We start from the raw sequence: 12,320 nt of genomic DNA, 5'->3' as shown, positions 1-12,320 counted from the left end.
TGGTGAAAGCCTAGACCTAATCTTTAAGGAAAAGATCTCTGCTTGCATCTTTCAACTAGCAACAGCTAATGACAGAATGCAGCCACATTTTCACTTAGCTGCAGTAGTTTGACCTAAGGGATAGGGGGAAAGGAAGGCAGAGTACCTATTTTCATATGATCAAACATTTAATTTGTTTTCCTTAGAGCAGCAGTGAATCAAGTTTCTTTTGCTGCCTTTATGTGACTGTATGCTACCCACACTTGTGTAAATATGCAGCATCTGGCAATGCATTAGCAGAGTCTGTTCTGAAACTATAGACAGACAGTGTTGTTAAGCAGGGTAAATTTTAATTCAACTCCAGAGAAAACAGCAGTAATAAAGAAAGGATGCTGCAAGGAAGACTACAAAAGGGTGAACATTTAAGGTGCTGTTCCACATACTGCTGTGTATGGGGTCAAGCCTACAGAGGAGCATTATCCTTTAATTGACAATGCAGACTCTGGAATAGATTTTCACTGGTGCCCCAGGTGTTACTATATTTTGTCATTGTCTTTCCTTTGCTGTGTTTTTTCCTTCTCATTTGGTATTTTCCACTATATCATCAAAAGGCACTGCAGGGGCCAATTATTTTTTTCTTTTAAACAAATGGCTACTACCTTATTTCTAGCAGTACTGGTTATGGTACAAGCAGGGCATGGAAGGACAGGACACAAAATAAAAATAGGAGAAGGGAGCTGGAGGAGGGGATTTCCTGTTGTACAATACTTTTCCAGGAAAGAAGGTTATGATATAGTTACTGGGCAGATACATATTTCTTGTTGAATTCCTCTATTTCATCAGAACAGGAGCTTTTTCCACCTAAATCCCACAGCTCTCAATTTGAAATTGGCTACCTTTTGCAACGTACAGCACTTCAACATGCCCTGCGTATATAACCACTCCCATGATAATGTTTCTTTGCCAATGGCAGTTTTAACACCAGATCCATTTTTATGTGTTTCACTGTCCAAATATCACACAGTCCTGCAACTGCAAACATTAGGTCTGCAACTAAGAATACTGCAATTAGGCCTGCAACTCTTTGATCTTGCAGCTCTAAAACTTAGTCTTTGCCCAAAATGCTTGATGTAGTCTGCTTCTTGCATTCATCATTGACTTGGAATTGTCTGAGCAATTTGACCTTTCCTACAGGTTTTCTAGGCATGCTGTGTGTTAGCTTCCAAAACTTTGCTGATTTGGCTCTCATACAATTCCCTTTTCAGTGTCTCAGAGCTTCCATCCACAGATTTATTCCTTGTACAAGGCTGATGATTCAGGTTTGAGAGGTGCCCACAGGCACCTACAAAGCTTAATGTGCAAGTTGCCTTTTCTCTGTAGTAGGATCTCTTGTGCAGGACACCTGATGAGGATATGCATCTCGGCACAGTTGGGAAATCTTTATAACTGAAACTCTCCGATGATTTCACTGACGTTTCCAACACATAACTGTCATATCAAATCCATGTGCAGAACAGTATCCAAAAGCTCTGTCACAATGTTAAATGTTTATAGATTTGTACAAATGTTTATAGCTTCCCATATTTGAAAATATCTTATATAAGTGCTTATAATGTGTGTGTTGATTTCTATTTCCAGAGATCAAATTTCAGCTAACATGCTCTATTGGTCTGAGCCATTTGGTCAAACTATACCATCAGAGCTATGGGCTCAGATACCTGACAGACAAACAGCAGAAAGTGACAACCATGCATAGCTCCAGGATCAATAGGTAGATATACTGGCTCACTACCTCTTGGCTGTCTTTGATGCTGAACTACTGTTGCAGCACTCTCCAAACTAGCCAGCTGCAACAAGGTCTTTTATCATCTGATACCAGCATACTCTTCCTACAGTCTCTCTGCTGCCTTCTCCTCATCTCTCCTCACCCAGCACATGTGTTCTCTCTTCTCCTGCTTCTTCCTCAGCTGCTCTCTCTTCATTGGCTCTCAACCACTCAATCAGCCACAGCTGCACCTTATCTACATCGGCCAACCCACCACCCCTGAAGCCAGCCCACAGCTGTATATTAGCAATGTTAATTAACCTAGTTTCATTCCTCTACAACTGTAGATCAGCCTGCATGGTATGGACAAGGACAGCAGAATAACTGCAGACTGTGGTCCAACAATCCCAGCATGTAACCTCTGATCTGATCAGAGGATGCATCTGTTGTCACGCTGACATACCTTATCACACTAAGACATTTGAAAGCTATTTTTGTTTAGTATTTTGTATATTTTGATTCATGTTTGAAGACAAGACTGTTCATCACATTTCCCCAGGAAACTGCTTGTTTAAATTGAGACTTACCCACAAAAAGCTTGAAAAGCTTAAAAATCTCAAGAAAACCCCATCCCTTGTAAACAAAATTTAGATTACAATGGAACACACCCTGCAAAGATAGAACATTCAATATACCAAATGCAAAGAATAAAATGGTGTAAGATATAACTTGCTCAGCACAAGGACAGCAGAAATTTTATTTGAATTTTGAAAGGTATTTTAAATACAGATCTTACATTGCAAGAAACTAAAAATTAATTATCACAAAAGACAGCTTACATCTTAGGATCTTAATGAAACAAGACCATTAAAAATTATCTAACTAGCTGTTAATTCAAAGGCTCATCAAATAAAAGAAATTAAGCAACTCCCATACTTGTAGGGAGCTTCAAAAATAAAACTTCTTTCCCGTTCTCATAGAGAATTGGAGCTGCATTTATCTCAGCAGCAAGTACAAAAGGCACTTTCAAGTGGTGGCTAGTACAGCAACATAAGATCAGCTAGCAGACATCTAGGGCTACCACTAGAAACACAATTTAGCATTTAAGCTTGGGATTCCCTGTAAGTAGGCTTTTTTACCACCCACCATGTTTTTTCAGCAACCTAAACTTAAGACAAATGTTTGATTTTAGATTCTTCCTTTGTAAAGCATTTTTTTTTTTTTTATCTTTCATCCAATCTACTTGGATAATACTGTAGTGTGGAAAGGAAGTGCACAGGAATCTGAATCTTATAACAGAAAACTAAGACTGAGTTTTAGAAACTATTTAAGTTGCTTATAGTAACAAGAACAGAAATATTTATGTATTATCATTAGTACTGTGTATTTCTGGTTATTAGAGTATTTTTAAAATTTGTATCTAAGTGTGGCATACTGGCCCTGCAAAGAAGCTGTAACAGGACAAATACACACGTTTTTACCTATGAAAGAGCATTGTATCGCTTTGTTATCTTTTAAGTATCTTGTTTCACATTTCATTCTCCACTAAAAAGAAATGGAAGAGAACCTATACTACACAAAAGATTTGCTACCACCTGCTGACAAACAGCATTACTGACTTTATCCTAGTCAATGTTGAAGAAGCAACACCTATATCCCTATAAGAAAGTTTCCACTGTTGCTGCAGTGGTTGACAGAAAAAGATATATGTATTTTTTAAAACTATGTTGTAGCCATGACAAGGCAGTAATTTCCTGTCCACCCAGCTTATCTGCATGACGTATTCACCACTGACCAGAACATTCTGCCCATAAGGCAGCTGCTCTGTCCTCCAATGAAGCCCCGCAGCTATCACAAGGAGTTACTGTAGTCCGCTACTGAGGTATTTCAAGAAACTGATTCCTCGTTTACAAAAATCCGAACCCATTTGATTTGTTACATTAGCCATAAGCCTTTCCAAATGACAAGTCTGTTTCTTCCAGTCTTATTTCCCAACCTACGGTGAGGAATCAAACCACCACCACCCCCACCCTGCCTTAAAATTGGTAATAGAAATGACCACCTTTGCATCGCCTTACTTAATTTTACAATGCTTTAAGTAAAAGCCTCCCTGCCCTCTAGGTATTCTTGTCGCTGTGGAAAAGACTACCATAAACTTAAAGCAAATTATGCTTCAGGTATATCTCACACTACATTGCAGAAGTGTGACAGTGAAGAGAGACTACCTCATGGTGAAGACCAGTATCAGGTTATGTGGTAGACTAAATGGAAAAAGTATTTGCAATATATACTTACACATGCACTTTCAAACTTTTTTTTTTTTTTTTTTTTTTGGGGGGGGGGCGGGGGGGGAGGGAGGGGGTCGTGCGTGGAAGCCAAGGCTTTACATCTGGTAAGCCAAAGTGTCAGAAAAACTAATTTTATGGGAGCAGAACGTGGAGGCATTATAGTAGTATGGTTGATTTAACAAAGCTAATCTTGGTGAGCTTCATGGAGTCTCCTGGCTTCGCTGACAGGAATCTGAGACTGAAATCTCTCTTTAAGCACCAGGTTTGTGAGAGCGGCCAGTAGCGAGAGGCAGCCACCGGGGTGTGGGGAGCCGCCTTCGCTGGCCCTCTCAAACACGGACAGCACCAGCCGCCACAACCCTTCCCTCTGAGGGGACGAGGGCGGACGCGCTAACGCGGCCCCTCGCGCTGCCACGGCGGGCGGGAAAAGGCTCTGGCGCGTGCCCGCCGCCCGCCGCCACGGGGCACGCAGCCGGCGGGCGCGCAAATCTCGCGAGAAGCGGCGCTGCCGCCGCCATGGAGCAGCCGCTGAGCGGCCCGCCGGGGCTGGCCGCTGTCCTGGCGGTAAGGAGGGAGCTGGGGTCGGGCTGGCCGCTCGCCTGGGGAGCGGGGTGGAGGCGCCGGGCCCCGTGTGTGCGCGGGAAGCCCACGCCGAGGGGGGTCGCTTCTTGCCCAGCTTGTCGTGGGTCCGGCTGTTGAGCGCGGCCTGTGACTGGGGTCGGCCGCCGTTTCTGCGCGGGGGAAGGACGGTTTGCCGCTCCCGCTGCCTGGCGGCGCGCCTGCCATAATCTGCTTTCGTTTTGTCCGTAGAAGACGGACTGGTCAGAGCCCTGGCTGGTGGGGCTGGCGGTTTTCCACGTCCTCTGCTTCCTCCTGACGTACGCATCTTTCCAGCACTACCGGGTGCAAGTGGGGCACTTCCTCTGCATGGGTGAGTGCTGGGGCCGGGCCTCCCTGAGGGGCGCCCGGGGGTGCGGGCTGTGGGCCTTCCCGGGGCCGCTGGTACTGGCACGTAGTTTCTTTTGGTCTTTTAACGATAACGTTTTTCTTCACGTACTTGCGCAGCATACAGGTTTACGCTTTGCAGGAGATAAAGTGCATGCGAGTCAGTTTTTCTGTTGTAGTAATGTGTGTGTCTATACGTGATAAACTATTACAGATGCTGCTGTGATCTGTAAACATGTATTTAGTTTCCAAGACTGTATGAAGTAGTGACTTAAAACTCTGGCCCTGGTGAGGATCTGGGATAAGTAAGTTTCTCCATGATAAATGCTGTGTGTATCACAGCTTCCCCGGATATTGTTGGTGCGCTGGAGAAGCAGAAGAGAAATCTACTAAGAGCCAGCATTTGCCTTGTACTCTTCTACTTAAGCCTGTAAGGCTGCAGTTCAGTGAATATGGTCCACTTTCAGCTGAATTAATTTCTAGAGCAGGTTCATCATATGCCCTGCTGGCAGATGTAATAATGGCATGAGGAAGAGCAAGACTGCTTTGGTATATTGCAGTAACAGCTTGTCACGTCCCACCAAAAAGGAGGGAGGAGTGACTCAGATTTGCTGATTCTCTTGGTTGGAATAGGATATATGCAATACCAGAGGTCCATAGGTAAACACAGACTTCTATTCCATAGTCAGGCTCGTTGGTAAATAATTGGGTAGGAGAAATGCTTATTACTTGCCATGATATAAAGTTTTACACCTTGTGTTACTTGCTGGAAAAAGGTAAAAGGATAAGAGAAAGGGGGGGGGGTGGGGGTGGACGACACGGGGGGTCGACAGGGAGAGAGAGAGAGAGGGAGATCACCAGTCCTGAATCCAGTGTTGGGCCCGCCAACAGGTGGTCTTTCTTGTAGGAACACCCATCCAGACATCCCTTCTTTTATTCTTAATTCTTACTCCTTCTGAAAAAGATGCTTTCCTTCCTCTTTTATTCTTGTCCTTCAGTGTGAACCACCTCTTATCAACATCAGCCGTGCTTGCCACATAAATTAGCACACATGCTCCTTACAAGTTGGGGGGGGGGGGGGGGGGGGGGCGGTGGCAAGTCTTTTTGGTCTTGAATTGAGTTGGTGGTCACGATCTCCCCCTGGCACATTTACCTTTCCCCCAGTTACTGCAGAAATCTGCTGACTCTACTGCTTCTTGTGCTGTTACTCACTTACCCTTTGGTGGGCTGTTGGCTCTTAATAGTCTTTAGTTCATACAAAGTAACCTTTGTTTGATCTTGCATGTGAGCCATTCCTGGAGTGTTTGAGATCTTCCTTGAGAGGCTCAGGGGATCTCTACTGCCTATTCCCTTAAATTAGTTTTGTCTCCTGCTGGTTCCCACCCTTCAGAGCTTTCCTTGGTCTTAGATTGTTTTTCCAGTTGGTTTCCTACACAGATTGTGTTATCTTGGTGTTTATCAGATTTTAGCCTAGGAATCCACAGTCACCTTGCCTAGCCAAAGCTGTGCCTTTATGGTTGGCTGGCCGAAGATCCAGCAGCTTCGGTTTAATTAAGATGGCATGGGTTTGGGTTAGAGCCACGTATTATGAGCCTATTGGTTCTAGCTGTGGGTTGGATTTTCTGGTGAGCTGCATTTTTTATACAGTACCTCAGTTCTGTCATGCTTGCAGGGTAATAAGGGAAGAATAAGCAATTAAAAGAGATTTGCAGGCAAAAAGCCGCTTGCAGACTATGTTGACTTTAAAATACCATTCAATGAACTAGTCAAGTTGATGGAGGAGTTATAGCTTCCTCAAATCTGCAAATAACTTATCTCGGCTAAAGCTAAGGTTCCAATAACTGTAAGTACCCCTAAAAAGGAATCTAGAAAACTTAGTATTTTCCATGTATCTGTTTGTAACTGCAAAGTTTAAAGTTATTTACAGAGAGCAAAATAACAATGTGTGTTTATGACACGATAGGCCTGAAAGTTCCCTATAAGAATACAGAATTTTCTTTCTTAAATTTTTTATTAGACATTCAGAATTTCCAGTGACATGCTGTTTATTTTAGACTCTTAATCTGAAGTATTGCTGGGGATACTAACACTAGTTTGAATGCCCAATGTCTAACTGCGTTGGAAAATGCAATGGAAGTGATCATTGCTGGATTTTAAGCCCAGATATGATGTAAACTTGCTGTTAACAAGACGAGTGCATAAATATATCCATATTGAGTCCAAGCCTTGTTTGTACCTGGAAAACTGAACCATTTTTTATATGTCTGCAATATATATAATTTTGTATTGTAGATAGTCAGAAATAACTGAGGAAATTATTAAATTATCATATTGGTTTTCCTTGGCAGCTGGGCAGCCATAGGTATATTTATACTGTGCGGTACCAAACAGAGAGAATCCAGATGATGTCAAAAACAAGATAGCACTCCTTCATATCACCAGACTACTTATTTAATTGCCTTGTGCAGGTCATCTTTAGCCAGTGAATCTGGGGAGTTTTTGCTTTGTTTATTGTGGAAAATGATACGAGGACAAACTTAAAATTTTGTGTTGGTTTTCTGTTAAACATGTGATTGCACTGAATTTTCTTACTGGCTTGATAGCTTTTTATTTCATGTAATTATTGAGTAAGAATGTGCTAGTTTTCACCTGATTGCAGCAGACTACTCTGCTATAGACCTATTCAAACTAAGTTTGTATTTTGCCAAAATGCGTATATGTAACTAGTACCCTAACTTCAGACAGTGTTGTTAGAACACCATAACATCAAAAATAACAGCTTTTTTTTTTTTTTAATTCATTTGTATGCTGCGGTCTTTCTGTAAGCTCAGATGAGTAGGATTATATGTTTGTAATATAGTGGGTATGTTTTGTGATCACTTTATACTTAGTAACTATATGAGACATTAAATTCGTTTTGTGCAGTTAAATATTTAAATGTGTAATTTGATCTTCTGAGGGTCAAGGAATTCTAATGTCTGATATGTATATATCTTTAGTATACATGGCAGAACTGATGGCAGTTAATTTTTAAAGAAATACTGAATCAAATGTTTTTCTTTTGTTGTACAGTGGGCTTAGTGTACTGCGCTGAATATATAAATGAATTAGCAGCCATGAATTGGAGGTAAATGTTTTCACTTTAATTTTTACATTTAAATGAATGTTCTTCTTAATAGTCTTGTTTTCCTGTCATTCCCAGAAAACAAGTCATCATTAGATGCCTTTTAGATGTATCATCATTAGAATGCAATTGCAGAGGGTCTGTTCCATTGATCAATATAAAACTTCTGAATAAAATCATATAGTACAACACAGCTATCACTTAGTTTATAAGAAAAGATAATTTTTCATAGCTAGCATGATTGTACTACATAAATGTGTTCATATGGATGGTTGTAAACTAACTAGTCAGAGAACTAAGAGAAAAGAAGAATGCGATTGTTAAGGGAAGGATGTGAGCTGTGATTTTAATTTTTTTGCTTTTATTGGGTTTTCTTTGGTAGCTATTCGTGTTTAATAAGCTGAAGTTAAGCACCACTTCTCAAAAGTATCACTACTGTTTTACATACTTGCATAGATACATACAAAGCATTAACAGTTGTCTTTTTTACTAAGCCAGTGTACCAGAATTAAATTGGTGGTTTATTTTCATAAGCACTGAACTAACCTTTCCCTGATGAAACTGGAAATTACATATTTAACACTACTTTATGCAGGCATCTGATTGTAAGTCTTTATGTTTCACTTCAGGCATACACAAGCTAAATTACAGCATTGCTACAACTATTATTTCTGTTATCTTTTTCTAGTATGAGTAAGCAAAATACCTGAGAAAGTCATTGCAGACCCTTCAGGATAAGCATGATTTCTGATCAAAAATATGTATTATTGTAATAACATTAATAAGTTACTTAATCTATGGTTGTTTTATTTAGGTTTTGCACAGTAAAACTTTAAAGAAAGAGAAAGATTGGTATTGTAATAAATACTCATAACTGACAAGATACTGACTGTCACTTCGTTCTGACTTAATAGGATAATCTGTACAATGTCGACATTGAATAGTTGGTGTGAAAGTCTAGTGTTATGTGAACTACACTGAATAAAACTTGTTCTTTTATTTTTGTTTGGTTTATTTCTTTCAGGCTGTTTTCTAAATACCAGTACTTTGATTCAAGAGGGATGTTTATTTCACTTGTATTTTCAGCACCACTGCTGGTGAATACTATTATAATTGTGGTATGTATATGTTCATTTATATGGATGCTTTCATTAAATTGATAACTAAATGTATGTGAATTAGTTAAATTTAATAATTTATTTACTTTTCAGGTTACCTGGGTTTACAGAACTTTGAATGTAATGACTGAACTGAAGATGCTACAGCAGAGAATAAAAGCAGAGAAAGAAAAAAAGAACTGAAAGAGCCTTATGCTATTTTTTTTTTTTATTTCTAATAATACTTGTCCAGCTAACCAGTTCTTCTGTATATTTATACAGAAACAGCAATGATTTTGTATCTGATGTCAAGAGGACTTGCAACCTGTTGTCATGGACAACTAGGTGAAAGCAAGTATCTAGGATACATGTGAATTGGCTGTGAAGTTGAGAAACCCAGTCTTAACAGGTCTTTGTGCCCTTCTGCATGAGAGAGTTTTCCACTGTGGCCAGGGCTGCTGTTGTTGGTGAGACACAATCTTCCAGTTCGTTTCCTTTTGCCTATGTATTTTTTAACTATGTCTTAACTGTGTGTTTATCAAGTATCCAGTCTTCTGCTGCTGAAGTCAACTGGAGCAGTGTCATGAATTCCAGTAAATGAGGGATTGTATTCAGAATGCCTTAGGAATCCATGCTTCTGTGAAGCATTTCACTTCTTTATAAATCGAGTTTCATACTTCCTATGTGTGTTGGGTTCCAATAACATTTTAATAAATAAAATTATCCACTGTATCTTAAATTGAGTTAATTTGTATTAATTTTTTATTCTGTTTTTTTATTTTTTCTCATAAAAATTCCCAGATGGTAAAATTGCACACTTCATGATTTTAATGCTAATAGATAAAACTGGCTGAAATTTTAATGGTTTTCACTTACTTGTAGAACAGAAAGGAAGGGGAGAAGGTTCATAGCATTCTATGCAATTTTGTTCCTTTTAAATTTTTTTAATGCTTTACTTTTTTTTTAGTAAGTGAAAATGAAAAATTAACTCTGGTAAAAATGACGATCACTTCAGTTTTACTCAGAATAACCTGGTTTTATTGGAATAAGGAAATTTAGGGAGAGGAGTGAACACAATGGAAGACTGTCTACATATTTAGTAAAAGTTTTATCTGGAAATAGATAAACCTTTGTGTGGAAACCTAAACTTCTGTCTAGAGTACATGTCGTTTAAGACATAGGAAAGATGATCTACAAAATTGAACTTAGACTATTGTGAAGAACAGTTGGGTACAAAAATGCAGAACACTAGTGAATTTTTAAGCTAAGTAATTATTTGCGAAATTAATTTTAAACACTTGAGTAGTCTTCACACCAATAGCAATACAGACCCAAGGGTGATATGCAGATGAATCTGCTTGCAGTTTGCAAGTCTTCTACTTAGAGAGTGAAACTGTCTAGAGGGCTTCACAATGTAGTGGAAGGGCAGTGGAGTGTTAGTCTGGGATTGATTTCTTTACCTTTCCCATGGATTGAATTAGCATGGCTCTACTCACTCATTGCCCTATCAACTATTACAGACAGCTAGGCTACTTTGTATTGGCAAACTTAATAGATGCAGACCTGCTATGTTGTCCCATAATCACCCATTCTGTTGTGAGTCTTGGTGCAATTTTGGGTAGTGTCAACTGTCCCGTCTCCGTGAAGGCATCTCTTCTGGTCAGGTAGATAGCATGTGCCTTTTGAGAACAGTCCCTGTTTTGAAGGAGCGAGAAAAATCTATCCAAATTGCTGCAATATAGGCTATGCCACCTGTGTTCAGGACCAAGGAACCAGGCCTCTGATTTTTAGATAGATAGATGTAGTCCTTCCAGGCTTGTTTAGAAAAGTTCAGCTTTACTTTTAACGATTCAGTGGGGAAAGATAAGCGATTTTTCATACATGGCCCTAAGCATGACCACACAAATGCTATGCTCCTGACTTTCCACTTGTGAACTGTTCTGCAACTATATCATTGCGCAGTTGTTTCAGTATCACATGTGTAAAGCTGTAGTACCTCGTCATACTGAGATACCACCTGTTATCTATAGCCTTCAGCTTCACAGCGTCTGAGTTTGATTCACAGTAAATGAGGTGGTTCAGAGCAGCTAAGCAGCAAGTCTCTTGCAATTGAAAAACTATGTGCCTTATGTAGTACATCCAAGGCAAACCTTCCCCAAGTAGTTCAGTACTTTGTCTACTTTCTTCTGTGTGAGGTTGAAAAAAATGAGAATTTGCTCCTCTGTAAGTATGTGCAACTGATGAGATACAGCAATTAGAACTGTCCTTTCTAGCGTACCAGTAAAGATAACAGAAATTACTTTGTGTTGCCCGATTTTGTGTTACTCTTGCTTGGCACAACAGTTGTTAGAAAAATTCTCGCTACTTTTGGGGATCCCAAATGAAATTAAAAAAATGGTGCTTGCTTAAATTCTCTTTCCTCTTTCTCTCAGTGTAGTTGACCTTTCCGGCAGTATTTCATTTGCATTGCATTACCGGAGTAATTTTGCCCTTTTATATTAGATCCCAGGGCATTATAGCCCCTTGAGAAAGTTGAAGAACAGAAACCCTGGAGTGTGAGTGGCAGACACTTTATTTTTAATTAGCAAGTAGAAATGTATTTAAGCTGTATGTTATCTGTTGAGTATTGGTACTACTGACATAATGCAATAGCTAGGAGGCAAATAATACTTGGTATAGAAAGTATCAATGGGGGTTGTCTCTAAAAGTATTGGTGAGTGAAAGTATAAACAGCTGGAAAATTCCAAAATTATATCAGTATTTTTTGAAAGACAAACTTCTCAACATACACACTTTTGGAAGCTTGGTGTTTTTATACATTCCCTGACTACTGAAACTGTAAGTAAATAACAGTTTTATGTAAGATAATTTTTTACAAACACAGAAGTGTGGTTTCCATATGTATTTGTCAGAAAAATATTCCCATTTTCTACATTTCAGAAAGACTCAAGCTTTTATCTGAGTTGTCCTCTAGCTAACCCTGCCTAAGAGACATGAAGTTTAAAAGCTAAGTTTAAGAAAAAAAAGAAAATAAGTAGGTATCTTTAACCATAAGAGAAACCCTTTGAAGTAAATAAAGTGTGGCTTTTCATTATGTGTCTGGATTTATGAAGTGATAGTGC

At 39.5% G+C, this 12,320-nt stretch overlaps 1 protein-coding gene across 1 annotated transcript; it reads left to right on the top strand.

The window, feature by feature from the left end:
• The first annotated feature begins 4,519 nt into the window (after positions 1-4,519).
• Positions 4,520-9,937, top strand: TMEM18 (transmembrane protein 18). The gene is made up of 5 exons (XM_040599035.1): positions 4,520-4,596; positions 4,843-4,963; positions 8,050-8,104; positions 9,126-9,219; positions 9,313-9,937. The coding sequence occupies exons 1-5, from the start codon at positions 4,549-4,551 to the stop codon at positions 9,400-9,402; spliced, it is 408 nt and encodes a 135-aa protein (XP_040454969.1). The 5' UTR covers positions 4,520-4,548; the 3' UTR covers positions 9,403-9,937.
• The last annotated feature ends 2,383 nt before the right edge of the window (positions 9,938-12,320 follow it).

Source organism: Falco naumanni, chromosome 6 (genome assembly GCF_017639655.2).
Source record: "Falco naumanni isolate bFalNau1 chromosome 6, bFalNau1.pat, whole genome shotgun sequence".
NCBI classification, from domain to species: domain Eukaryota; kingdom Metazoa; phylum Chordata; class Aves; order Falconiformes; family Falconidae; genus Falco; species Falco naumanni.
The sequence above is the reverse complement of the archived record's forward strand: the minus strand, read 5'-3'. Positions and strand labels throughout refer to the sequence as shown.